The 26,122-nt window shown below is 51.9% G+C and overlaps 1 protein-coding gene across 1 annotated transcript in view; it reads right to left on the bottom strand.

Annotated features, from left to right (window-relative positions):
* The window catches only part of actn1 (actinin, alpha 1), an 81,607-nt gene that overhangs the window by 41,302 nt on the left and 14,183 nt on the right, over positions 1-26,122 (bottom strand). Inside the window, exons 3-6 of the mRNA XM_039008785.1 lie at positions 18,163-18,249; positions 17,421-17,508; positions 5,354-5,432; positions 3,572-3,653 (exon numbers count right to left, since the gene is read on the bottom strand). Coding sequence (XP_038864713.1) covers positions 3,572-3,653; positions 5,354-5,432; positions 17,421-17,508; positions 18,163-18,249 — 336 coding nt within the window. The remainder of the gene's footprint in view (positions 1-3,571; positions 3,654-5,353; positions 5,433-17,420; positions 17,509-18,162; positions 18,250-26,122) is intronic.

Raw genomic sequence — 26,122 nt, 5'->3', positions numbered from 1 at the left:
AAGAGGATGGGGAGGGTGTTGGGGAGGGAGGAGGAGGATAGGGAGGGGATGAAGAGTACGGGGAGGGTGTTGGGGAGGGAGGAGGAGGATAGGGAGGGGAGGAAGATGAGGGGGATGTTGGAGTGTTGGAGAGGGAGGAGGGGTTTGGGGATGGAGGAGGGGGTTGGGTTTGGAGGAGGAGGAGGGGGTTGGAGGAGGAGGGGGTTGGGGTTTGGAGGAGGAGGAGGGGGTTGGGGTTGGAGGAGGAGGGAGTTGGGGATGGAGGAGGGAGTTGGGTATCGAGGAGGAGGAGGGAGTTGGGTATCGAGGAGGAGGAGGAGGGAGTTGGGTATCGAGGAGGAGGAGGGAGTTGGGTATCGAGGAGGAGGTTGGGGTTGGAGGAGGGGGTTGGGGTTGGAGGAGGGGGTTGGGGATGGAGGAGGAGGGGGTTGGGGATGGAGGAGGAGGAGGGGGTTGGGGTTGGAGGAGGGGGTTGGGGATGGAGGAGGAGGGGGTTGGGGATGGAGGAGGAGGAGGGGGTTGGGGTTGGAGGAGGGGGTTGGGGATGGAGGAGGAGGGGGTTGGAGGAGGGGGTTGGGGATGGAGGAGGAGGAGGGGGTTGGGGTTGGAGGAGGGGGTTGGGGATGGAGGAGGAGGGGGTTGGGGTTGGAGGAGGGGGTTGGGGATGGAGGAGGAGGAGGGGGTTGGGGTTAGAGGAGGGGGTTGGGGATGGAGGAGGAGGGGGTTGGGGTTGGAGGAGGGGGTTGGGGATGAGGAGGAGGAGGTTGGGGATGGAGGAGGAGGTTGGGGATGGAGGAGGAGGAGGGGGTTGGGGTTGGAGGAGGGGGTTGGGGTTGGGGTTGGAGGAGGGGGTTGGGGATGGAGGAGGAGGGGGTTGGGGATGGAGGAGGAGGAGGGGGGTTGGGGATGGAGGAGGAGGAGGGGGTTGGGGATGGAGGAGGGGGTTGGGGATGGAGGAGGGGGTTGGGGATGGAGGAGGGGGTTGGGGGAGGAGGAGGAGGGGGTTGAGGGGGGAGGAGGAGGAGGGGGTTGGGTAGGAGAGGAGGTTGGGGTGGATGGGGGAGCAGGCAGGAGAGAGGGAGGGAGGGAGGATGGGGGAATGTGGAGGAGGGGGTTGGGGAGGGGAGGAAGAGGATGGGGAGGGAGGAGATAAACACAAGAGATAAATGACATGGAGTAGAGAGTGGGGGTGTCTCAGCAAACCCCCCTCCCCCCCCCTATATACAGTCAGCTACTTCTGGCCAGGTGAAAAACACAACAGACAAATGAGGACCATAGAGTTGAATAGAGGCCACATTTTTGCGTTAATCCCAGCAAACATGTCCACATTGGCACGATGCTGGCCCAATGCGGACTAAAATATCAGCCCACACATAGGGCCAATGTACCTATGCTCATCGGCTCCACATTGGCCCTAATGCAGGTGGCCCTGAGGCCAGCCCTCACTATGACTGAAATAAGCCCTTTTTGGATCAGCTGAATGTTACATTGTATCAGAAAGATATAGATATATATACAGTTTCTCACGTGTATTTTTTATGATTCAGATGTTTCTGCTTATCATTTCCGCCATTTTGTCTGTCGAATTGATATAGCACCTCACAATCATGACATCATAACATTTCGCTACACTCGCATTAACATCTGCTAACCATGTGTATGTGACAAATAAAATTTGATTTGATTTGATTTAGACAGTACTGCTATCATCCTCTCTGAAATGGACAAGGTCCTCTACTCCGACAATTAATCCCCAAATAAAACGGCCAACCGAATCGTTTCTAGTCATCTCTCCTCCTTCCAGGCTTTTTCATCGTTTAAATTATATGGTGATCGCATCTAAACTTTCATTGTATTACCACGACTACCGGCAAAACAGTTTTCGTCTTTCTATCACCCAAGTGGGTATAACCAATGAGGAGATGGCACACCTGCTTCTATAAACCAATGAGGAGATGACACGTGGGTACCTGCTTCTATAAACCAATGAGGAGATGGGAGAGGCAGGACTTGCAGCGCGATCTGCGTCAGAAATAGGAACGACATCTATTTTAGCCCTTGGTGTCGCAGACGCTCGTTGGCGCGCGCAAGCAGTGTGGGTGCAATAATTGAATAACATGGATTTCTACATTTATTTTGCGACGCTCGCGCACGCGACGTGTCCGGTCTGGTCAGCATGTTAGTGTTCTTTTTGTCTCTGCGGAGACATTAACTTTTTCTGCCCGTTCCAAAAAGCATTTGGCGATTGGTGTGTAGGTCTATTTGGCGCGTGTGTAAAGTTAGGCCCTAAAGCTTTATTAGGTTTACGCGCTAATGCCAGATGTGGGATTGCTGTGGGCTAACCTGTGCTGGGCTAGCTCGTGTTTGGCTGGTTTGGGCTTTTTGTCGGCTAGACCAAATATCGAAATGAGACCAATGGCGTCATGTTTGCTGGGATTGTTTCTATGACAGCATGTCATGATCTGGGAAGAAAAAAATCAAACCCATCTGAACAGGCTGAAATTCCAGTTTTTTTTTTTATTCAAACAAGCTCTTACATAAAAAGGGATTATCATCATTCTCTGAATTTAAGAGTTATTCTGACCTCATAGTGTGGAAATATCATTAAAACTGCATGAAAATCACATTTATAACTGCACCTTTAAAGTTGTCCATTTCTCTTCTTCCCTTAACAAGTGTTGTTGAAAGTGTGCCCTCTATCCAACTTTATGGGGAACACTGGACCTCCAGTTCCACCCCACAGTCACATGACGACAGGTTGACAAATGAAAGTTGAGGATATCAAAACAGGATAACAATATCCAGGAAGGGAAACTCCACTTTAGCACGCAATCTGGAGTGACTCAATCTAGAGAAAATTCAAACTCACTCACACAAGGTCACACTCTCTGTCTCTGTCTCTGTCTCTGTCTCTGTCTCTGTCTCTGTCTCTGTCTCTGTCTCTGTCTCTCTCTCTCTCTCTCTCTCTCTCTCTCTCTCTCTCTCTCTCTCTCTCTCTCTCTCTCTCTCTCTCTCTCTCTCTCTCTCTCTCTCTCTCTCTCTCTCTCTCGCTCTGCTCTGCTCTGCTCTGCTCTGCTCTGCTCTGCTCTCTGCTCTCTCTCTATCGTTCTCTCTCTCTTGCTCTCTCTCTCTCACTGTCTCTCGCTTTCTGTCTCTCTCTGTGTCTCTGCTTTCTCCCTCTCTCTCTAAGATATCTATATTTAGGTACAGAGCTAACCAATTTAAAATGAGGAATAGGGACAACATTTTACTCAGAATAGAGACATCAGAGCAAAGCCTTCTGTCATCTCGGTGGTCGGACCAGACAATGTCTGTGGGGTCAAAATATCTTGTTAAGAACAAGATACCACTAAAAAACCATGAAAGTTTGAGTGAAACACAGCCGCGCACCAGACCGACTACATGGCAGATGTTGCATTGCATCAGCCAACGGTTACGAGCCATAACAGAAGGCTATATCATACGACGTGTTAAACACCTATCCATGTGTCTGCAATGGAGTCGGCCTGGAACGCGGCCACGGCAGTCTCGACTTCACTTCCTCCTTGACCCTTAACCCTCCTGGTCTTACCCTCAGCGTCCAACATCTTGGGAATGTCCAGGTACTTCTCTGCCACGTCAAAGGCTGTGTTCAGGTTTGTCATGGGGTCATCCTACAGGTGAGAGAAGAAGGTTACAGTACTGTTCCAGGAGAATAAACAGGAGGGGATCAGACCACCTGGTTAGGTGTGGTTACAGTACTGTCCCAGGAGAATAAACAGGAGGGGATCAGACCACCTGGTTAGGTGTGGTTACAGTACTGTTCCAGGAGAATAAACAGGAGGGGATCAGACCACCTGGTTAGGTGTGGTTCCAGTACTGTTCCAGGAGAATAAACAGGAGGGGATCAGACCACCTGGTTAGGTGTGGTTACAGTACTGTTCCAGGAGAATAAACAGGAGGGGATCCGACCACCTGGTTAGGTGTGGTTACAGTACTGTTCCAGGAGAATAAACAGGAGGGGATCAGACCACCTGGTTAGGTGTGGTTACAGTACTGTTCCAGGAGAATAAACAGGAGGGGATCAGACCACCTGGTTAGGTGTGGTTACAGTACTGTTCCAGGAGAATAAACAGGAGGGGATCAGACCACCTGGTTAGGTGTGGTTACAGTACTGTTCCAGGAGAATAAACAGGAGGGGATCAGACCACCTGGTTAGGTGTGGTTACAGTACTGTTCCAGGAGAATAAATAGGAGGGGATCAGACCACCTGGTTAGGTGTGGTTACAGTACTGTTCCAGGAGAATAAACAGGAGGGGATCAGACCACCTGGTTAGGTGTGGTTACAGTACTGTCCCAGGAGAATAAACAGGAGGAGATCAGACCACCTGGTTAGGTGTGGTTACAGTACTGTCCCAGGAGAATAAACAGGAGGAGATCAGACCACCTGGTTAGGTGTGGTTACAGTACTGTTCCAGGAGAATAAACAGGAGGGGATCAGACCACCTGGTTAGGTGTGGTTACAGTACTGTTCCAGGAGAATAAACAGGAGGGGATCAGACCACCTGGTTAGGTGTGGTTACAGTACTGTTCCAGGAGAATAAACAGGAGGAGATCAGACCACCTGGTTAGGTGTGGTTACAGTACTGTTCCAGGAGAATAAACAGGAGGAGATCAGACCACCTGGTTAGGTGTGGTTACAGTACTGTTCCAGGAGAATAAACAGGAGGGGATCAGACCACCTGGTTAGGTGTGGTTACAGTACTGTTCCAGGAGAATAAACAGGAGGGGATCAGACCACCTGGTTAGGTGTGGTTACAGTACTGTTCCAGGAGAATAAACAGGAGGAGATCAGACCACCTGGTTAGGTGTGGTTACAGTACTGTTCCAGGAGAATAAACAGGAGGAGATCAGACCACCTGGTAAGGTGTGGTTACAGTACTGTTCCAGGAGAACAGAGGAGATCAGACCACCTGGTTAGGTGAAAGGTCAGGTGGTCCCTGAGGAGAGAGGGTTGATCTATATGGTTCTCTATAAGGTGAAAGGTCAGGTGGTCCCAGAGGAGAGAGGGTTGATCTATATGGTTCTCTATAAGGTGAAAGGTCAGGTGGTCCCTGAGGAGAGGGTTGATCTATATGGTTCTCTATAAGGTGAAAGGTCAGGTGGTCCCTGAGGAGAGAGGGTTGATCTATATGGTTCTCTATAAGGTGAAAGGTCAGGTGGTCCCTGAGGAGAGAGGGTTGATCTATATGGTTCTCTATAAGGTGAAAGGTCAGGTGGTCACAGAGGAGAGAGGGTTGGTCTATATGGTTCTGTGTGTGTCAGTCAGTAAGTGGTTCTGTGTAAATGTATCATCAGGGCACTAGTCTCTCACCTTGCGTAGCTTGCCATAGTCAATGAGCTCTGGACGGTGTCTGTGAATGAGAGCACAGAATCCCAACCCATCTTTCCAGCTGAGAGAAAGAGAGAGAGAGAGAGAGAGAGAGAGAGAGAGAGAGAGAGAGAGAGAGAGAGAGAGAGAGAGAGAGTAAGACAAAATCATGACAATCATGTCCTTAGCTCTAGACCAGCACTGAGGAATACCTAACCTTTATTTAATTTAACATCATGTTGACCTGTCTCTCTCCCTGTCCCTCCCCATCTCTCCCTGTCTCTCCCCCGTCTCTCTCCACGTCTCTCCCCCGTCTCTCTCCACGTCTCTCCCTGTCTCTCTCCCTGTCCCTCCCTGTTTCTCCCTGTCCCTCCCTATCTCTCCCTGTCTCTCCCTGTCTCTCCCTGTCTCTCCCCGTCTCTCCCCGTCTCTCCCCGTCTCTCCCCCGTCTCTCCCTGTCTCTCCCTGTCTCTCCCTGTCTCTCCCCCGTCTCTCCCCCGTCTCTCTCCACGTCTCTCCCTGTCTCTCCCCGTCTCTCCCTGTCTCTCCCCCGTCTCTCCCTGTCTCTCCCCTGTCTCTCTCCCTGTCTCTCCCCTGTCTCTCCCCCGTCTCTCCCCCGTCTCTCCCCCGTCTCTCCCCCGTCTCTCCCCTGCCTTCCCTGTCTCTCCCCCGTCTCCCCTGCCTTCCCTGTCTCTCCCCCGTCTCTCTCCACGTCTCTCTCCACGTCTCTCCCTGTCTCTCTCCCTGTCCCTCCCTGTCTCTCCCTGTCTCTCCCTGTCTCTCCCTGTCTCTCCCTGTCCCTCCCTGTCTCTCCCTGTCTCTCCCTGTCTCTCCCTGTCTCTCCCTGTCTCTCCCTGTCTCTCCCTGTCTCTCCCTGTCTCTCCCCCATCTATCTCCACGTCTCTCCATGTCTCTCCCTGTCTCTCCATGTCTCTCCATGTCTCTCCCTGTCTCTCCTGTCTCTCCCTGTCTCTCCCTGTCTCTCCCCGTCTCTCCCTGTCTCTCCCCCATCTATCTCCACGTCTCTCCACGTCTCTCCCTGTCTCTCCCTGTTTCTCCCTGTCCCTCCCTATCTCTCCCTGTCTCTCCCTGTCTCTCCCCGTCTCTCCCTGTCTCTCCCCCATCTATCTCCACGTCTCTCCATGTCTCTCCCTGTCTCTCCATGTCTCTCCCTGTCTCTCCTGTCTCTCCTGTCTCTCCCTGTCTCTCCTGTCTCTCCCTGTCTCTCCCTGTCTCTCCTGTCTCTTTCCCTCCCTGTCTCTCCCTGTCTCTTTCCCTCTCTCTCCCCGTCTCTCCACGTCTCTCCCTGTCTCTCCTGTCTCTCCTGTCTCTCCTGTCTCTTTCCCTTTCTCTCCCCGTCTCTCCCTGTCTCTCCCCCGTCTCTCTCCACGTCTCTCCCTATCTCTCCTGTCTCTTTCCCTCACTCTCCCCATCTGTCCACGTCTCTCCCTGTCTCTCCCCTGTCTCTCTCCACGTCTCTCCCTGTCTCTCCTGTCTCTTTCCCTCTCTCTCCCCGTCTCTCCCCCCGTCTCTCTCCCCGTCTCTCTCCCCGTCTCTCTCCCCGTCTCTCTCCCCGTCTCTCTCCCCGTCTCTCTCCCGTCTCTCACCCGTCTCTCACCCGTCTCTCACCCGTCTCTCACCCGTCTCTCACCCGTCTCTCTCCCCGTCTCTCTCCCCGTCTCTCTCCCCGTCTCTCACCCGTCTCTCACCCGTCTCTCTCCCCGTCTCTCCCCGTCCCTCCCCGTCTCTCCCCGTCTCTCTCCCCGTCTCTCCCTGTCTCTCTCCCCGTCTCTCCCTGTCTCTCCCCAGTCTCTCTCCCAGTCTCTCCCCCGTCTCTCTCCCCGTCTCTCTCCCTGTCTCTCTCCCCGTCTCTCTCCCTGTCTCTTCCTGTCTCTTCCTGTCCCTCCCTGTCTCTCTCCCCATCTCTCCCTATCCCTCCCCGTCTCTCCCTGTCCCTCCCCGTCTCGCCCTGTCTCTGCCCGTCTCTCTCCCTGTCTCTCCCCCTGTCTCTCTCCCCGTCTCTACCCTGTCTCTCTCCCCGTCTCTCCCCTGTCTCTCTCCCCATCTTTCCCTGTCCCTCCCCGTCTCTCCCCATCTCTCCCTGTCCATCCTTCTAGAAGACTAAGCATTTCCATGTCAGGTAATCTACTCCATATGACGTGAAAGATGATCTCTACATCCATCCTGTCCTCATTACACAACAAGCTCTAATCCTCTGAGTCAGGGCTGGTGTACATAGAGCCAGGTCTGACCAGTCTCTGAGTCAGGGCTGGTGTCCATAGAGCCAGGTCTGATCAGCCTCTGAGTCAGGGCTGGTGTCCATAGAGCCAGGTGGAAAAACAATGGAGGAGCATGTTAGATCACACACAGCCGGCCACTGTGTTAGTAAAACAGGAGAGAAGAGAGAGAGAGATAGAGAGAGAGAGCAGGAACCAAGACTTCATCAAGGAAATCAGAAATACAGGAATTGCCATCCTACAAGACACATGGTATAGAGGAGCATGACCCACTGGTTGCCCTCTAGGTTACAGAGAGCTGGTAGTCCCATCCACCAAACTACCAGGTCTGAAACAGGGAAGGGACTCAGGGGGTATGCAAATTTGGTATAGAGCAGACCTAACTCACTCTATTAAATTAATCAAAACAGGAACATTTTACATCTGGCTAGAAATTAATAAGGAAATTATCTCAACAGAGAAAAATGTCCTCGTGTGTGCTACCTACATCCCCCCCACTAGAATCCCCATACTTTAACGATGACAGCTCCATCCTAGAGGGGGAAATCAATTATTTCCAGGCCAAATGAAATGTACTAGTCTGTGGCGACCTAAATGCCAGTGACAGTATACCCTCCCCCATATGCCACCCTAGACACAACTATGACAACATAACCAACAACAACGGGTCACAACTCCTGCAGCGCTGTCGCAAGCTGGGTATGTACACAGTCAATGGTAGGCTTCGAGGGGACTCCTTTGGTAGGTACACCTATAGCTCATCTCTTGGCAGTAGTACTGTAGACTACTTTATCACTGACCTCAACCCAGAGTCTCTCAGAGCGTTCACAGTCAGTCCACTGACTTCCCTATCAGATCACAGCAAAATCACAGTCTACTTGAACAGAGCAATACTCAATCATGAGACATCAAAGCCAAAGGAACTGAATAATATTAAGAAATGCTATAGATGGAAGGAAAGTAGTGTGGAAATCTACATAAAACAAATAGGCAACAAATTCAATCCCTTTCAGACAACTTCCTGGACAAAACGTTCCACTGTAATAGTGAAGGTGTAAACTTGGCAGTAGAAAATCTAAACAGTAAATTTGACCTCTCAGCTTCCCTGTCAAATCTAAAAATGTCCAGCAGACCTAAGAAAATGAACAACAATGACAAATGGTTTGACGAAGAAAGCAAAAACCTAAGAAAGAAATTGAGAAACCTGTCCAACCAAAAACATAGAGACCCTGAAAATCTGAGTCTATGTCTTCACTATGGCGAATCACTAAAACAATACAGAAAACCTGAGTCTACGCCTTCACTATGGTGAATCACTAAAACAATACAGAAAACCTGAGTCTACTCCTTCACTATGGTGAATCACTAAAACAATACAGAAAACCTGAGTGTACTCCTTCACTATGGTGAATCACTAAAACAATACAGAAATACACTACGGAAAAAGAAGGAACAGCACGTCAGAAATCAGCTCAATGTAATTGAAGAATCCATAGACTCTAAACACTTCTGGGAAAATTGGAACACACTAAACAAACAACAACACAAAGAGTTATCTATCCAAAATGGAGATGTATGGATAAATCATTTCTCCAATGTTTTTGGCTCTATAACAAGAACAAACAGCAAAAACATATTCATGATCAATTACAAATCTGAGAATCAGCTATTAAAGACTACCAGAACCCACTGGATTCTCCAATTACCTTGAATGAGCTACAGGACAAAATCAAACCCTCCAACCCAAAAAGGCCTGTGGTGTTGATGGTATCCTAAATGAAATGATAAAATATACAGGCCATAAATTCCAATTGGCTATACTTAAACTCTTTAACATCATCCTCAGCTCTGGCATCTTCCCCAATGTTTGGAACCAAGGACTGATCACCCCAATCCACAAAAGCTTTAGACAAATTTGACCCTAATAACTACCGTGGGATATGCGTCAACAGCAACCTTGGGGAAATCCTCTGCATTATCATTAACAGCAGACTCGTACATTTCCTCAGTGAAAACAATGTACTGAGCAGAGTGTGCAAAGCTGTCATCAAGGCGGATACTTTGAAAAATCTAAAATCTAAAATATATTTAGATTTGTTTAACACTTTTTTGGTTACTACATGATTCCATAAGTGTTATTTCATAGTTTTGATGTCTTCACTATTATTCTACAATGTAGAAATAGTAACAAAAATAAAGAAAAACCCTTGAATGAGTAGGTGTGTCCAAACTTTTGACTGGTACTGTATATATCAACGAATTGGCGAGGGCACTAGAACAGTCTGCAGCACCCGGCCTCACCCTACTAGAATCTGAAGTCAAATGTCTACTGTTTGCTGATGATCTGGTGCTTTTGTCCCCAACCAAGGAGGGCCTACAGCACCTAGATATTCTGCACAGATTCTGTCAGACATGGGCCCTGACAGTAAATCCCAGTTCCCAGGACAAGGAATACAAATTCCATCTAGACACTAGAAAACTATACACACTAATCGGTCGATCGATTATGATTTTTCAACAGCGATAACTGATACAGATTATTGGAGGACTAAAAAAAGACGATACCGATTTGTATATATATTTGTAATAATGACAATTACAACAAAACTGTATGAACAATTAAACATTTTATTTTAACTTAATATAATACATAAATAAAAATAAATTTAGCCTCAAATAAATAATGAAACATGTTCAATTTGGTTTAAATAATGCAAAAACACAGTGTTGGAGAAGAAAGTAAAAGTGCAATATGTGCCATGTAAAAAAAGCTAACGTTTAAGTTCCTTGCTCAGAACATGAGAACATATGAAAGCTGGTGGTTCCTTTTAACATGAGTCTTCAATATTCCCAGGTAAGAAGTTTTAGGTTGTAGTTATTATAGGAATTATGACGTGTCGATTTTGACTATTGGATGTTCTAATAGGTACTTTAGTATTGCCAATCTAATCTCAGGAGTTGATAGGCTTGAAGTCATAAACAGCGCTGTGCTGTTGCTAAGCATTGCTAAGAGCTGCTGGAAAACGCAGTAAAGTTTGAATGAAAGCTGACGAGCCTGCTGCTGCCTACCACCGCTCAGTCAGACTGCTCTATCAAATATCAAATCACAGACTTAATTATAATATAATAAACACAGAAATACGAGCCTTAAATCATTGATGTGGTCAAATCCGGAAACTATAATTTCGAAAACAAAACGTTTATTCTTTCAGTGAAATACGGAACCGTTCCGTATTTTGTCGAAAGGGTGGCATCCATCAGTCTAAATATTCCTGTTACATTGCACAACCTTCAATGTTATGTCATAATTACGTAAAATTCTAGCAAAATAATTACGGTCTTTGTTAGGAAGAAACACAGTTCGAAACGAGCCAGACGGCCCAAACTGTTGCATATACCCTGACTCTGCGTGCAATGAACACAAGAGAAGTGACACAATTTCCCTAGTTAATATGGCCTGCTAACATGAATTTCTTTTAACTAAATATGCAGGTTTAAAAATATATACTTCTGTGTATTGATTTTAAGAAAGGCATTGATGTTTATGGTTAGGTACATTTGTGCAACTAATGAGCTTTTTAAAAATCATCACCCGTTTGGCGGAGTTGAAGTAGGCTGTGATTCGATGATAAATTAACAGGCACCGCATTGATTATATGCAACGCAGGACAAGCTAGTTAAACTAGTAATATCATCAACCATGTGTAGTTAACTAGTGATTATGTGAAGATTGATTGTTTCTTATAAGATAAGTTTAATGCTAGCTAGCAACTTACCTTGGCTCCTTGCAGCCACAAGGTCCTTTTGACGCTGCACTCGCGTAACAGGTAGTCAGCCTGCCACACAGTCTCCTCATGGATTGCAATGTAATCGGCCATAATCGGTGTCCATAAAGGCCGATTCTCGATTGCTATGAAAACTTCAAAATCGGCCCTAATTAATCGGCCAAGGTCGGCCATAAACATCAACGCCACAGGTAACTTCCACGAAGCTGTGAACAATCTGAGAGACAAGGCAAGAAGGGCCTTCTATGCCATCAAAAGGAACATAAAACTCGACATCCCAAATAGGGTCTGGCTAAAAATACTTGAATCAGTTATAGAACCCATCGCCCTTTATGGTTGTGAGGTCTGAGGTCTGCTCACCAACCAAGAATTCACAAAATGGGACAAACATCAAATTGAGACTCTGCATGCAGAATTCTGCAAAAAATATCCTCAGTGTACAACATAAAACACCAAATAATGCACGCAGAGCAGAATTAGGACGATTTCCGCTGTCAAAATCCAAAAAAGAGCGATTCAATTCTATTTAAAACCACCTAAAAAGAAGCGATTCTCAAATCTTCCATAACAAAGCCCTCACTTACAGACAGGTGAACCTGGAAACAAATCCCCTCAGCCAGCTGGTCCTGGGACTCTGTTCACAAACACAAACACATCCCACAGAGCCCCAGGACAGCAACACAATTAGACCCAAACAAATCATGAGAAAACTACAAGATAATTACATGAAACATTGGAAAGATTTAACAAAACAAAACAAAGCAAACTAGAATGCTATTTGGTCCTAAATAGAGAATACACAGTGGCAGAATACCTGACCACTGTGACGGAGGCAAAATTACACCACTGTAAATACAACCTATATTTGTTTATTTATTTTCCCTTTTGTACTTTAACTATTTGCACATTGTTACAACACTTTACAAAGCCAATGTTTACTCCCCTCTCATCCCCCTCCTCCCATCCTCTCCTCTTCTCCCCTCCCCTCTCACCCCCCCTCCTCTCATCCTCTCCCCTTCTCCCCTCCCCTCCCCTCTCCTCCCCTCTCCTCCCATCCTCTCCTCTCCCCTTCTCTTCTCTCCTCTTCTCCCTCTCCCCTTCCCTTCTCCCCTCCCCTCTCCTCTCATCCCCCTCCTCCCATCCTCTCCTCTTCTCCCCTCCCCTCTCCTCTCACCCCCTCCTCTCATCCTCTCCTCTCCTCTTCTCCCCTCCCCTCTCCTCTCATCCTTTCCTCTCCCCTTCTCTTCTCCCCTCTCATCCCCCCTCCTCCAATCCTCTCCTCTTTAACCCTCCCCTCTCCTCTCATCCCCCCTCCTCCCATCCTCTCCCCTTCCCTTCTCCCCTCCCCCCGCATCTCCTCTCATCCCCCTCCTCCCATCTTCTCCCCTTCTCCCCTCCCCTCTCATCCCCCTCCTCCCCTTCGCTCCTCTCCCCTTCTTCCCTCCTCTTCCCTCCTGCCCTCCTCTTCTTTTCTCTCCTCTACCCCATCAGTATGGTATGTAACATCTCAGTTGTCTGTTCTCTGTTAGCTCTGTCTGGAATCTGCATTCAGCACCGCTCTGTTTTCGATTAGCCCTGTCTGACTCTGAGGCGGCTTGCTCTGTTCCTGCCTACATCCCAAATCGTACCCTATTCCCTATATAGTGCTCTCATTTAAATCGTACCCTATTCCCTATATAGTGCACTACTTATTACTTTTGACTGGTCTAAAGTAGTGCATTGTATAGAGAATAGGGTTCCATTTGCGACGCAGGCCTCGTCCTCTGGCCCGACTCTGCTCCGAGGCCCGACTCTGCTCCGAGGCCCGACTCTGCTCCGAGGCCCGACTCTGCTCCGAGGCCCGACTCTGCTCCGAGGCCCGACTCTGCCCCGAGGCCCGACTCTGCCCCGAGGCCCGACTCTGCCCCGAGGCCCGACTCTGCCCCGAGGCCCGACTCTGCCCCGAGGCCCGACTCTGCCCCGAGGCCCGACTCTGCCCCGAGGCCCGACTCTGCCCCGAGGCCCGACTCTGCTCCGAGGCCCGACTCTGCTCCGAGGCCTGACTCTGCTCTTTAACTGCTGTCGTTTAACTCTTGGTCTACTCAAATCACATTGCCTGTAAAAACCTCCCAGAGGCCTCGGTTGAGTCCCAAATGGCACTCCATTGCCTATATAGTGCACTACATTTCTCATGATATGTAATGGGAATAGATAGGGAATAGTGTGCCATGCTATAAGTTGCGCACTATATAGGGAATAGGATTTTGACCAGGGCCCAAAGTATCCAGGCTGTATCACATCCGGCCGTGATTGGGAGTCCCATAGGGCGGCGCACAACTGGCCCAGCATCGTCCGGGTTTGGCCGGGGGTAGGCCGTCATTGTAATAAGAATTTGTTCTTAACTGACTTGCCTCGTTAAATAAAGGTTTAAATAAAATAAAAATAATAATTGCACTACATAAGGAATAGGGTGCCATTTGGGACACAACCTTGGTATATTGGCTGTAAACCCTCTCAGTATTCTGTTACCTACTGGGAAAGTTCTGAACGTTACCATCCTATTCCCTATGTCATGCACTTCTGTTGACACACTGGTTCTGTATAACAGGTTGTACTATAGGGTGGTGTACTATGGGGTGGTGTACTATAGGGTGGTGTACTATAGGGTGTACTATAGGGTGGTGTACTAGAGGGTGGTGTACTATATGGTGTACTATAGGGTGGTGTACTATATGGTGTACTATAGGGTGGTGTACTGTAGGGTGTACTATAGGGTGGTGTACTATATGGTGTACTATAGGGTGGTGTACTATAGGGTGGTGTACTATAGGGTGTACTATAGGGTGGTGTACTATATGGTGTACTATAGGGTGTACTATAGGGTGGTGTACTATAGGGTGGTGTACTATAGGGTGGTGTACTATATGGTGTACTATAGGGTGTACTATAGGGCGGTGTACTATAGGGTGTACTATAGGGTGGTGTACCATAGGGTGTACTATAGGGTGGTGTACTATAGGGTGGTGTACTATAGGGTGGTGTACTATAGGGTGGTGTACCATAGGGTGGTGTACTGTAGGGTGTACTATAGGGTGGTGTACTATAGGGTGGTGTACTATAGGGTGGTGTACTATAGGGTGGTGTACTATAGGGTGGTGTACTATATGGTGTACTATAGGGTGTACTATAGGGTGGTGTACTATAGGGTGTACTATAGGGTGGTGTACTATATGGTGTACTATAGGGTGTACTATAGGGTGGTGTACTATAGGGTGGTGTACTATAGGGTGTACTATAGGGTGGTGTACTATAGGGTGGTGTACTATATGGTGTACTATAGGGTGGTGTACTATATGGTGTACTATAGGGTGGTGTACTATAGGGTGGTGTACTATAGGGTGGTGTACTATAGGGTGTACTATAGGGTGTACTATAGGGTGGTGTACTATAGGGTGGTGTACCATAGGGTGTACTATAGGGTGGTGTACTATAGGGTGGTGTACCATAGGGTGGTGTACTGTAGGGTGTACTATAGGGTGGTGTACTATAGGGTGGTGTACCATAGGGTGGTGTACTGTAGGGTGTACTACAGGGTGGTGTACTATAGGGTGGTGTACTTTAGGGTGGTGTACCATAGGGTGTACTATAGGGTGGTGTACCATAGGGTGTACTATAGGGTGGTGTACTATAGGGTGGTGTACCATAGGGTGTACTATAGGGTGGTGTACTATAGGGTGGTGTACCATAGGGTGTACTATAGGGTGGTGTACTATAGGGTGGTGTACTATAGGGTGGTGTACTATAGGGTGGTGTACTATAGGGTGTACTATAGGGTGGTGTACTATAGGGTGGTGTACTATATGGTGTACTATAGGGTGGTGTACTATATGGTGTACTATAGAGTGGTGTACTATATAGTGTACTATAGGGTGGTGTACTATATGGTGTACTATAGGGTGGTGTACTATATGGTGGTGTACTATATGGTGTACTATAGGGTGGTGTACAATAAGGTGGTGTACTATAGGGTGTACTATAGGGTGATGTACTATAGGGTGATGTACTGTAGTGTACTATAGGGTGATGTACTATAGGGTGATGTACTATAGGGTGATGTACTATAGGGTGATGTACTATAGGGTGATGTACTATAGGGTGATGTACTATAGGGTGATGTACTGTAGTGTACTATAGGGTGATGTACTAGAGGGTGTACTATAGGGTGGTGTACTATAGGGTGTACTATAGGGCGTACTATAGTGTGATGTACTATAGGGTGGTGTACTGTAGGGTGGTGTACTATAGGGTGGTCTACTATAGGGTGGTGTACTATAGGGTGTACAATAGGGTGGTGTAATATAGGGCGTACTATAGGGTGGTGTACTATAGGGTGGTGTACTATAGGGTGGTGTACTATAGGGTGGTCTACTATAGGGTGGTGTCATATAGCATGTACTATAGGGTGTACTATAGGGTGGTGTACTATAGGGTGGTGTACTATAGGGTGGTGTACTATAGGGTGGTGTCATATAGCATGTACTATAGGGCGTACTATAGTGTGATGTACTATAGGGTGGTGTACTATAGGGTGGTGTACTAGAGGGTGGTGTACTAGAGGGTGTACTATAGGGTGGTGTAATATAGGGCGTACTATAGGGTGTACTATAGGGTGGTGTACTAGAGGGTGGTGTACTAGAGGGTGGTGTACTAGAGGGTGTACTATAGGGTGGTGTACTAGAGGGTGGTGTACTATAGAGTGTACTATAGGGTGTACTATAGGGTGGTGTACTATAGGGTGTGTACTATAGGGTGGTTTACTATAGGGTGGTGTACTAGAGGGTGGTGTACTAGAGGGTGTACTATAGGGTGGTGTACTAGAGGGTGTACTATAGTGTGATGTACTATAGGGTGGTGTACTGTAGGGTGTACAATAGGGTGGTGTAATATAGGGCGTACTATAGGGTGGTGTACTATAGGGTGTACTATAGGGTGGTGTACTATAGGGTGGTGTACTATAAGGTGTACTACAGGGTGGTGTACTATAGGGTGTACTGTAGGGTGGTGTACTATAGGGTGTGCTATAGGGTGGTGTACTATAGGGTGTACTACAGGGCGGTGTACTATAGGGTGGTGTACTATAGGGTGTGCTATAGGGTGGTATACTATAGGGTGGTGTACTACAGGGTTGTGTACTATAGGGTGTACTATAGGGTGGTGTACCATAGGGTGTACTACAGGGTGGTGTACTATTGGGTGGTGTACTATAGGGTGTACTATAGGGTGGTGTACTACAGGGTGGTGTACTATAGGGTGTACTATAGGGTGGTGTACTATAGGGTGGTGTACTATAGGGTGTACTATAGGGTGTACTTTAGGGTGGTGTACTATAGGGTGGTGTACTATAGGGTGTACTATAGGGTGGTGTACGATAGGGTGGTGTACTATAGGGTGTACTACAGGGTGGTGTACCATAGGGTGTACTATAGGGTGTACTTTAGGGTGGTGTACTATAGAGTGGTGTACTATAGGGTGTACTATAGGGTGGTGTACTATAGGGTGGTGTACTATAGGGTGGTGTACTATAGGGTGTACTATAGGGTGGTGTACTATAGGGTGGTGTACTATAGGGTGGTGTACTACAGGGTGTACTACAGGGTGGTGTACTATAGGGTGGTGTACTACAGGGTGTACTACAGGGTGGTGTACTATAGGGTGTGCTATAGGGTGTGCTATAGGGTGGTGTACTATAGGGTGGTGTACTATAGGGTGTGCTATAGGGTGGTGTACTATAGGGTGGTGTACTATAGGGTATACTGTAGGGTATAGGATGCCATATGACTAGGTATCCCCCTTTCCCTTTCCATAGCGTCTGCTGGGAGCCTAGTGGTTAAGAGCGTTGGGCCAGTAACCGAAAGTTCCCTGGTTAGAATCCCCAAACCGACGAGGTGAAACATCTGTAGATGTGCCCTTGAGGAAGGCACTTCACCCTAATAGCTCTTGTAAGTTGATTTCGGTAAGAGCGTCTACTACAATGTAAATGTAAAACGGGACCCAGATCCCTTATATTACCTAATGTGAAAGTTCTGGATGTTGACGTTCTTGTAAGGAGCAGTCTTCCTCTGGCACCACAGAAGAAGACCCTCTTTAGCTGATGTTTCTGTGGGTGGATAAAACAAATCAAAAAGAAGTTAGTTAGTTCGGGCTCCCGAGTGGCGTCACTACAGACCCCGGTTTGATTCCCGGGCTGTATCACAACCAGCCGTGTTGGGGAGTCCCATAGGGCGGCGCACAATTGGCACAGCGCCGTCCGGGTTTGGCCGGGGTAGGCCGTCATTGTAAAATAATAATTTGTTCTTTAACTGACTTGCCTAGTAAAATAAAGGTCAAATAAAAACATGTGCTGTGCCATGGTCTTAAATGGCACACTATTCCCAAGGGGCCCTTGTCTAAAGTAGTGCACTACATAGGGAATAGGGGTGCCATTTAAGACTCACAATTAACCTGGACTGTTTCTATATAACCAGTTTGAACTAATCACATTTAACCAGTCTGAATGAATCACATTGTGGCTGTAGGGAGTTTTCAAATCAGAGTGGGAGTCACGTGTCATCTCTGAAACATCTCTGAAACATCTGAAACATCTCTCAAACATCTCTGATCTCAAACATCTCTCAAACATCTCTCAAACATGTCACGTCTCCATATAAAGGAAGATTTGTTTAATTAGATCAAAACACTAGAAGGAAGAATGTCTGTATTAGTTGCCATCGAGTCTCTCAGCCGACTGAGAAAGGAATCCACATCCTGGTACCTTCCACAGAGATGTCCTGGATGGCGAAGCGAAGGATTATGGTCCAGATCATTCCCAGGGTCATTTTAGCGTTGCCGTCGACGATCTCTGCAGGAGAGGAGAGAGACCATGTTGGTGTGAGTTTATATTTACAGTTTACTGTTTCACTATAGGCTTATGAACAGTATAGCAGGTTCACTGCTGGTGAAAGGACATCAATGTTCACCTGAGTTCATTTACAGAAGTTCTGGATCAATACGTCAATAGTTTGTCTGTGGTGATCTACTCTGTAGGCAGCATCAAACTAGCAGACTCTTTTGAGTCATTGCTCTCCGATGTTGTTGTTGATGATGTGAACCCTCTCCTCCTACTCTCTCTAGGTCACCCTGCCGCTCCTCTCCTCCCCAAATGAATCGTATGTTTCTACCTCCTAATCTCAGAAAACACAGCTAGGATACACAGTGTATGTGTTACACAGTCACTGAACTGAGACGGCAGGTAGCCTAGTGGTTAGAGTTTTGGACTAGTAACCGAAAGGTTGCGAAATCAAATCCCCGAGCTGACACGGTAAAAATCTGTCGTTCTGCCCCTGAACAAGGCAGTTAACCCACTGTTTCCTAGGCCGTCATTCTAAATAAGAATTTGTTCTTAACTGACTTGCCTAGTTAAATAAAGGTATTACAAATATTATTATTTTTAAACCTGTTTGGGTTCTGGAAGTTCTCCACATCTCACAGCAAACAAAACACAGGTCAAAAAATATGGCATCATCAGGTGAGGTAGGGTCATAAAGTTTAATGCTTAAAAAAAACACAATATTTCAAGACAATTTACCCCAAAAATATAATGTTTTTAAACACATGTCAAGATTAGGGATGGACTGAAAATGATACATCCATCTGGGGGAGGGAACGACAAATCTGCACCCTGTTCCCTAGGACCCTGTTCCCCAAGATCCTGTTCCCTAGGACCCTGTTCCCTAGGACCCTGTTCCCCAGGACCCTGTTCCCCAGGACCCTGTTCCCCAGGACCCTGTTCCCTAGGACCCTGTTCCCTAGGACCCTGCTCCCCAGGACCCTGTTCCCCAGGACCCTGTTCCCTAGGACCCTGCTCCCTAGGACCCTGTTCCCTAGGACCCTGTTCCCTAGGACCCTGCTCCCCAGGACCCTGTTCCCTAGGACCCTGCTCCCTAGGACCCTGTTCCCTAGGACCCTGCTCCCTAGGACCCTGTTCCCTAGGACCCTGTTCCCCAGGACCCTGCTCCCCAGGACCCTGTTCCCTAGGACCCTGCTCCCTAGGACCCTGTTCCCTAGGACCCTGCTCCCTAGGACCCTGCTCCCTAGGACCCTGTTCCCTAGGACCCTGCTCCCTAGGACCCTGTTCCCTAGGACCCTGCTCCCCAGGACCCTGTTCCCTAGGACCCTGTTCCCTAGGACCCTGTTCCCCAGGACCCTGCTCCCTAGGACCCTGTTCCCTAGGACCCTGCTCCCCAGGACCCTGCTCCCTAGGACCCTGCTCCCTAGGACCCTGTTCCCTAGGACCCTGTTCCCTAGGACCCTGCTCCCCAGGATCCTGTTCCCTAGGACCCTGCTCCCTAGGACCCTGCTCCCTAGGACCCTGCTCCCTAGGACCCTGTTCCCTAGGACCCTGCTCCCTAGGACCCTGTTCCCTAGGACCCTGTTCCCTAGGACCCTGCTCCCTAGGACCCTGTTCCCTAGGACCCTGCTCCCTAGGACCCTGTTCCAAAGGACCCTGCTCCCCAGGATCCTGTTCCCTAGGACCCTGCTCCCTAGGACCCTGCTCCCCAGGACCCTGTTCCCCAGGATCCTGTTCCCTAGGACACTGCTCCCCAGGACCCTGTTCCCTAGGACCCTGCTCCCTAGGACCCTGTTCCCTAGGACCCTGCTCCCTAGGACCCTGTTCCCTAGGACCCTGCTCCCCAGGATCCTGTTCCCTAGGACCCTGCTCCCTAGGACCCTGCTCCCTAGGACCCTGTTCCCTAGGACCCTGCTCTCTAGGACCCTGTTCCCTAGGACCCTGTTCACTAGGACCCTGCTCCCTAGGACCCTGTTCCCTAGGACCCTGTTCCCTAGGACCCTGCTCCCTAGGACCCTGTTCCCTAGGACCCTGCTCCCCAGGATCCTGTTCCCTAGGACCCTGCTCCCTAGGACCCTGCTCCCCAGGACCCTGTTCCCCAGGATCCTGTTCCCTAGGACACTGCTCCCCAGGACCCTGTTCCCTAGGACCCTGCTCCCTAGGACCCTGCTCCCTAGGACCCTGCTCCCCAGGACCCTGTTCCCTAGGACCCTGTTCCCCAAGATACTGTTCCCTAGGACCCTGTTCCCTAGGACCCTGTTCCCTAGGACCCTGTTCCCCAGGACCCTGTTCCCTAGGACCCTGCTCCCTAGGACCCTGCTCCCCAGGATCCTGTTCCCTAGGATCCTGTTACCCAGGATCCTGTTACCCAGGACCCTGCTCCCTAGGAGCCTGCTCCCTAGGAGCCTGCTCCCCAGGACCCTGTTCCCCAGGACCCTGCTCCCTAGGACCCTGTTCCCCAGGACCCTGTTCCCCAGGACCCTGTTCCCCAAGATCCTGCTCCCTAGGACCCTGCTCCCCAGGATCCTGTTCCCTAGGACCCTGTTCCCCAGGATCCTGTTCCCTAGGACCCTGTTCCCTAGGACCCTGTTCCCCAGGACCCTGCTCCCTAGGACCCTGTTCCCTAGGATCCTGTTCCCTAGGACCCTGTTCCCCCAGGATCCTGTTCCCTAGGACCCTGCTCCCCAGGATCCTGTTCCCTAGGACCCTGCTCCCCAGGATCCTGTTCCCTAGGACCCTGTTTCCTAGGACCCCGTTCTCTAGGACACAGCTCCCCAGGACCCTGCTCCCTAGGACCCTGCTCCCCAGGATCCTGTTCCCTAGGATCCTGCTCCCCAGGATCCTGTTACCCAGGATACAGCTCCCCAGGACCCTGCTCCCTAGGAGCCTTCTCCCCAGGACCCTGCTCCCCAGGACCCTGCTCCCCAGGACCCTGCTCCCCAGGATCCTGTTCCCTAGGATCCTGTTCCCCAGGACCCTGCTCCCCAGGACCCTACTCCCCAGGACCCTGCTCCCCAGGACCCTGTTCCCCAGGATCCTGTTCCCTAGGATCCTGCTCCCCAGGATCCTGCTCCCCAGGATCCTGTTCCCTAGGACCCTGTTCCCCCAGGATCCTGTTCCCTAGGACCCTGCTCCCCAGGATCCTGTTCCCTAGGACCCTGCTCCCCAGGATCCTGTTCCCTAGGACCCTGTTTCCTAGGACCCCGTTCTCTAGGACACAGCTCCCCAGGACCCTGCTCCCTAGGACCCTGCTCCCCAGGATCCTGTTCCCTAGGATCCTGCTCCCCAGGATCCTGTTACCCAGGATACAGCTCCCCAGGACCCTGCTCCCTAGGAGCCTTCTCCCCAGGACCCTGCTCCCCAGGACCCTGCTCCCCAGGACCCTGCTCCCCAGGACCCTACTCCCCAGGACCCTACTCCCCAGGATCCTGTTCCCTAGGATCCTGTTCCCCAGGACCCTGCTCCCCAGGACCCTGCTCCCCAGGACCCTGTTCCCCAGGATCCTGTTCCCTAGGATCCTGCTCCCCAGGATCCTGTTACCCAGGATACAGCTCCCCAGGACCCTGCTCCCTAGGAGCCTGCTCCCTAGGACCCTGTTCCCCCCAGGACCCTGCTCCCTAGGACCCTGTTCCCTAGGACCCTGCTCCCCAGGATCCTGTTCCCTAGGACCCTGTTCCCCAGGATCCTGTTCCCTAGGACCCTGCTCCCCAGGATCCTGTTCCCTAGGACCCTGTTTCCTAGGACCCCGTTCTCTAGGACACAGCTCCCCAGGACCCTGCTCCCCAGGACCCTGCTCCCCAGGACCCTGTTCCCTAGGATCCTGTTACCCAGGATACAGCTCCCCAGGACCCTGCTCCCTAGGAGCCTGCTCCCCAGGACCCTGTTCCCCAGGATCCTGTTCCCTAGGACCCTGTTCCCCAAGATCCTGTTCCCCAGGACCCTGCTCCCCAGGACCCTACTCCCCAGGGCCCTGCTCCCTAGGAGCCTGCTCCCCAGGACCCTGCTCCCCAGGACCCTACTCCCCAGGACCCTGCTCCCCAGGACCCTGTTCCCCAGGATCCTGTTCCCTAGGATCCTGCTCCCCAGGATCCTGCTCCCCAGGATCCTGTTCCCTAGGACCTTGTTCCCCCAGGATCCTGTTCCCTAGGACCCTGCTCCCCAGGATCCTGTTCCCTAGGACCCTGCTCCCCAGGATCCTGTTCCCTAGGACCCTGTTTCCTAGGACCCCGTTCTCTAGGACACAGCTCCCCAGGACCCTGCTCCCTAGGACCCTGCTCCCCAGGATCCTGTTCCCTAGGATCCTGCTCCCCAGGATCCTGTTACCCAGGATACAGCTCCCCAGGACCCTGCTCCCTAGGAGCCTTCTCCCCAGGACCCTGCTCCCCAGGACCCTGCTCCCCAGGACCCTACTCCCCAGGACCCTACTCCCCAGGATCCTGTTCCCTAGGATCCTGCTCCCCAGGACCCTGCTCCCCAGGACCCTGCTCCCCAGGACCCTGCTCCCCAGGACCCTGTTCCCCAGGATCCTGTTCCCTAGGATCCTGCTCCCCAGGATCCTGTTACCCAGGATACAGCTCCCCAGGACCCTGCTCCCTAGGAGCCTGCTCCCTAGGAGCCTGCTCCCTAGGACCCTGTTCCCCCCAGGACCCTGCTCCCTAGGACCCTGTTCCCTAGGACCCTGCTCCCCAGGATCCTGTTCCCTAGGACCCTGTTCCCCAGGATCCTGTTCCCTAGGACCCTGCTCCCCAGGATCCTGTTCCCTAGGACCCTGTTTCCTAGGACCCCCGTTCTCTAGGACACAGCTCCCCAGGACCCTGCTCCCTAGGACCCTGCTCCCCAGGACCCTGTTCCCTAGGATCCTGTTACCCAGGATACAGCTCCCCAGGACCCTGCTCCCTAGGAGCCTGCTCCCCAGGACCTGCTCCCCAGGACCCTGTTCCCCAGGATCCTGTTCCCTAGGACCCTGTTCCCCAAGATCCTGTTCCCCAGGACCCTGCTCCCCAGGACCCTACTCCCCAGGACCCTGCTCCCTAGGAGCCTGCTCCCCAGGACCCTGCTCCCCAGGACCCTACTCCCCAGGACCCTGTTCCCCAGGATCCTGTTCCCCAGGACCCTGCTCCCTAGGACCCTGTTCCCTAGGACCCTGCTCCCTAGGACCCTGTTCCCCAGGACCCTGTTCCCTAGGACCCTGTTCCCCAAGATCCTGTTCCCTAGGACCCTGTTCCCTAGGACCCTGTTCCCCAGGACCCTGCTCCCTAGGACCCTGTTCTCTAGGACCCTGCTCCCTAGGACCCTGTTCCCTAGGACCCTGTTCCCCAGGACCCTGTTCCCTAGGACCCTGTTCCCTAGGACCCTGCTCTCTAGGACCCTGTTCCCTAGGACCCTGTTCACTAGGACCCTGCTCCCTAGGACCCTGTTCCCTAGGACCCTGTTCCCTAGGACCCTGCTCCCTAGGACCCTGTTCCCTAGGACCCTGCTCCCCAGGATCCTGTTCCCTAGGACCCTGCTCCCTAGGACCCTGCTCCCCAGGACCCTGTTCCCCAGGATCCTGTTCCCTAGGACACTGCTCCCCAGGACCCTGTTCCCTAGGACCCTGCTCCCTAGGACCCTGCTCCCTAGGACCCTGCTCCCCAGGACCCTGTTCCCTAGGACCCTGTTCCCCAAGATACTGTTCCCTAGGACCCTGTTCCCTAGGACCCTGTTCCCTAGGACCCTGTTCCCCAGGACCCTGTTCCCTAGGACCCTGCTCCCTAGGACCCTGCTCCCCAGGATCCTGTTCCCTAGGATCCTGTTACCCAGGATCCTGTTACCCAGGACCCTGCTCCCTAGGAGCCTGCTCCCTAGGAGCCTGCTCCCCAGGACCCTGTTCCCCAGGACCCTGCTCCCTAGGACCCTGTTCCCCAGGACCCTGTTCCCCAGGACCCTGTTCCCCAAGATCCTGCTCCCTAGGACCCTGCTCCCCAGGATCCTGTTCCCTAGGACCCTGTTCCCCAGGATCCTGTTCCCTAGGACCCTGTTCCCTAGGACCCTGTTCCCCAGGACCCTGCTCCCTAGGACCCTGTTCCCTAGGATCCTGTTCCCTAGGACCCTGTTCCCCCAGGATCCTGTTCCCTAGGACCCTGCTCCCCAGGATCCTGTTCCCTAGGACCCTGCTCCCCAGGATCCTGTTCCCTAGGACCCTGTTTCCTAGGACCCCGTTCTCTAGGACACAGCTCCCCAGGACCCTGCTCCCTAGGACCCTGCTCCCCAGGATCCTGTTCCCTAGGATCCTGCTCCCCAGGATCCTGTTACCCAGGATACAGCTCCCCAGGACCCTGCTCCCTAGGAGCCTTCTCCCCAGGACCCTGCTCCCCAGGACCCTGCTCCCCAGGACCCTGCTCCCCAGGATCCTGTTCCCTAGGATCCTGTTCCCCAGGACCCTGCTCCCCAGGACCCTACTCCCCAGGACCCTGCTCCCCAGGACCCTGTTCCCCAGGATCCTGTTCCCTAGGATCCTGCTCCCCAGGATCCTGCTCCCCAGGATCCTGTTCCCTAGGACCCTGTTCCCCCAGGATCCTGTTCCCTAGGACCCTGCTCCCCAGGATCCTGTTCCCTAGGACCCTGCTCCCCAGGATCCTGTTCCCTAGGACCCTGTTTCCTAGGACCCCGTTCTCTAGGACACAGCTCCCCAGGACCCTGCTCCCTAGGACCCTGCTCCCCAGGATCCTGTTCCCTAGGATCCTGCTCCCCAGGATCCTGTTACCCAGGATACAGCTCCCCAGGACCCTGCTCCCTAGGAGCCTTCTCCCCAGGACCCTGCTCCCCAGGACCCTGCTCCCCAGGACCCTGCTCCCCAGGACCCTACTCCCCAGGACCCTACTCCCCAGGATCCTGTTCCCTAGGATCCTGTTCCCCAGGACCCTGCTCCCCAGGACCCTACTCCCCAGGACCCTGCTCCCCAGGACCCTGTTCCCCAGGATCCTGTTCCCTAGGATCCTGCTCCCCAGGATCCTGTTACCCAGGATACAGCTCCCCAGGACCCTGCTCCCTAGGAGCCTGCTCCCTAGGACCCTGTTCCCCCCAGGACCCTGCTCCCTAGGACCCTGTTCCCTAGGACCCTGCTCCCCAGGATCCTGTTCCCTAGGACCCTGTTCCCCAGGATCCTGTTCCCTAGGACCCTGCTCCCCAGGATCCTGTTCCCTAGGACCCTGTTTCCTAGGACCCCGTTCTCTAGGACACAGCTCCCCAGGACCCTGCTCCCCAGGACCCTGCTCCCCAGGACCCTGTTCCCTAGGATCCTGTTACCCAGGATACAGCTCCCCAGGACCCTGCTCCCTAGGAGCCTGCTCCCCAGGACCCTGTTCCCCAGGATCCTGTTCCCTAGGACCCTGTTCCCCAAGATCCTGTTCCCCAGGACCCTGCTCCCCAGGACCCTACTCCCCAGGGCCCTGCTCCCTAGGAGCCTGCTCCCCAGGACCCTGCTCCCCAGGACCCTACTCCCCAGGACCCTGCTCCCCAGGACCCTGTTCCCCAGGATCCTGTTCCCTAGGATCCTGCTCCCCAGGATCCTGCTCCCCAGGATCCTGTTCCCTAGGACCTTGTTCCCCCAGGATCCTGTTCCCTAGGACCCTGCTCCCCAGGATCCTGTTCCCTAGGACCCTGCTCCCCAGGATCCTGTTCCCTAGGACCCTGTTTCCTAGGACCCCGTTCTCTAGGACACAGCTCCCCAGGACCCTGCTCCCTAGGACCCTGCTCCCCAGGATCCTGTTCCCTAGGATCCTGCTCCCCAGGATCCTGTTACCCAGGATACAGCTCCCCAGGACCCTGCTCCCTAGGAGCCTTCTCCCCAGGACCCTGCTCCCCAGGACCCTGCTCCCCAGGACCCTGCTCCCCAGGACCCTACTCC

Source organism: Salvelinus namaycush, chromosome 15, assembly GCF_016432855.1.
Source record: "Salvelinus namaycush isolate Seneca chromosome 15, SaNama_1.0, whole genome shotgun sequence".
In the NCBI taxonomy this organism is placed as follows: Eukaryota; Metazoa; Chordata; class Actinopteri; order Salmoniformes; family Salmonidae; genus Salvelinus; species Salvelinus namaycush.
This window is presented reverse-complemented; position numbering and strand designations above follow the sequence as displayed.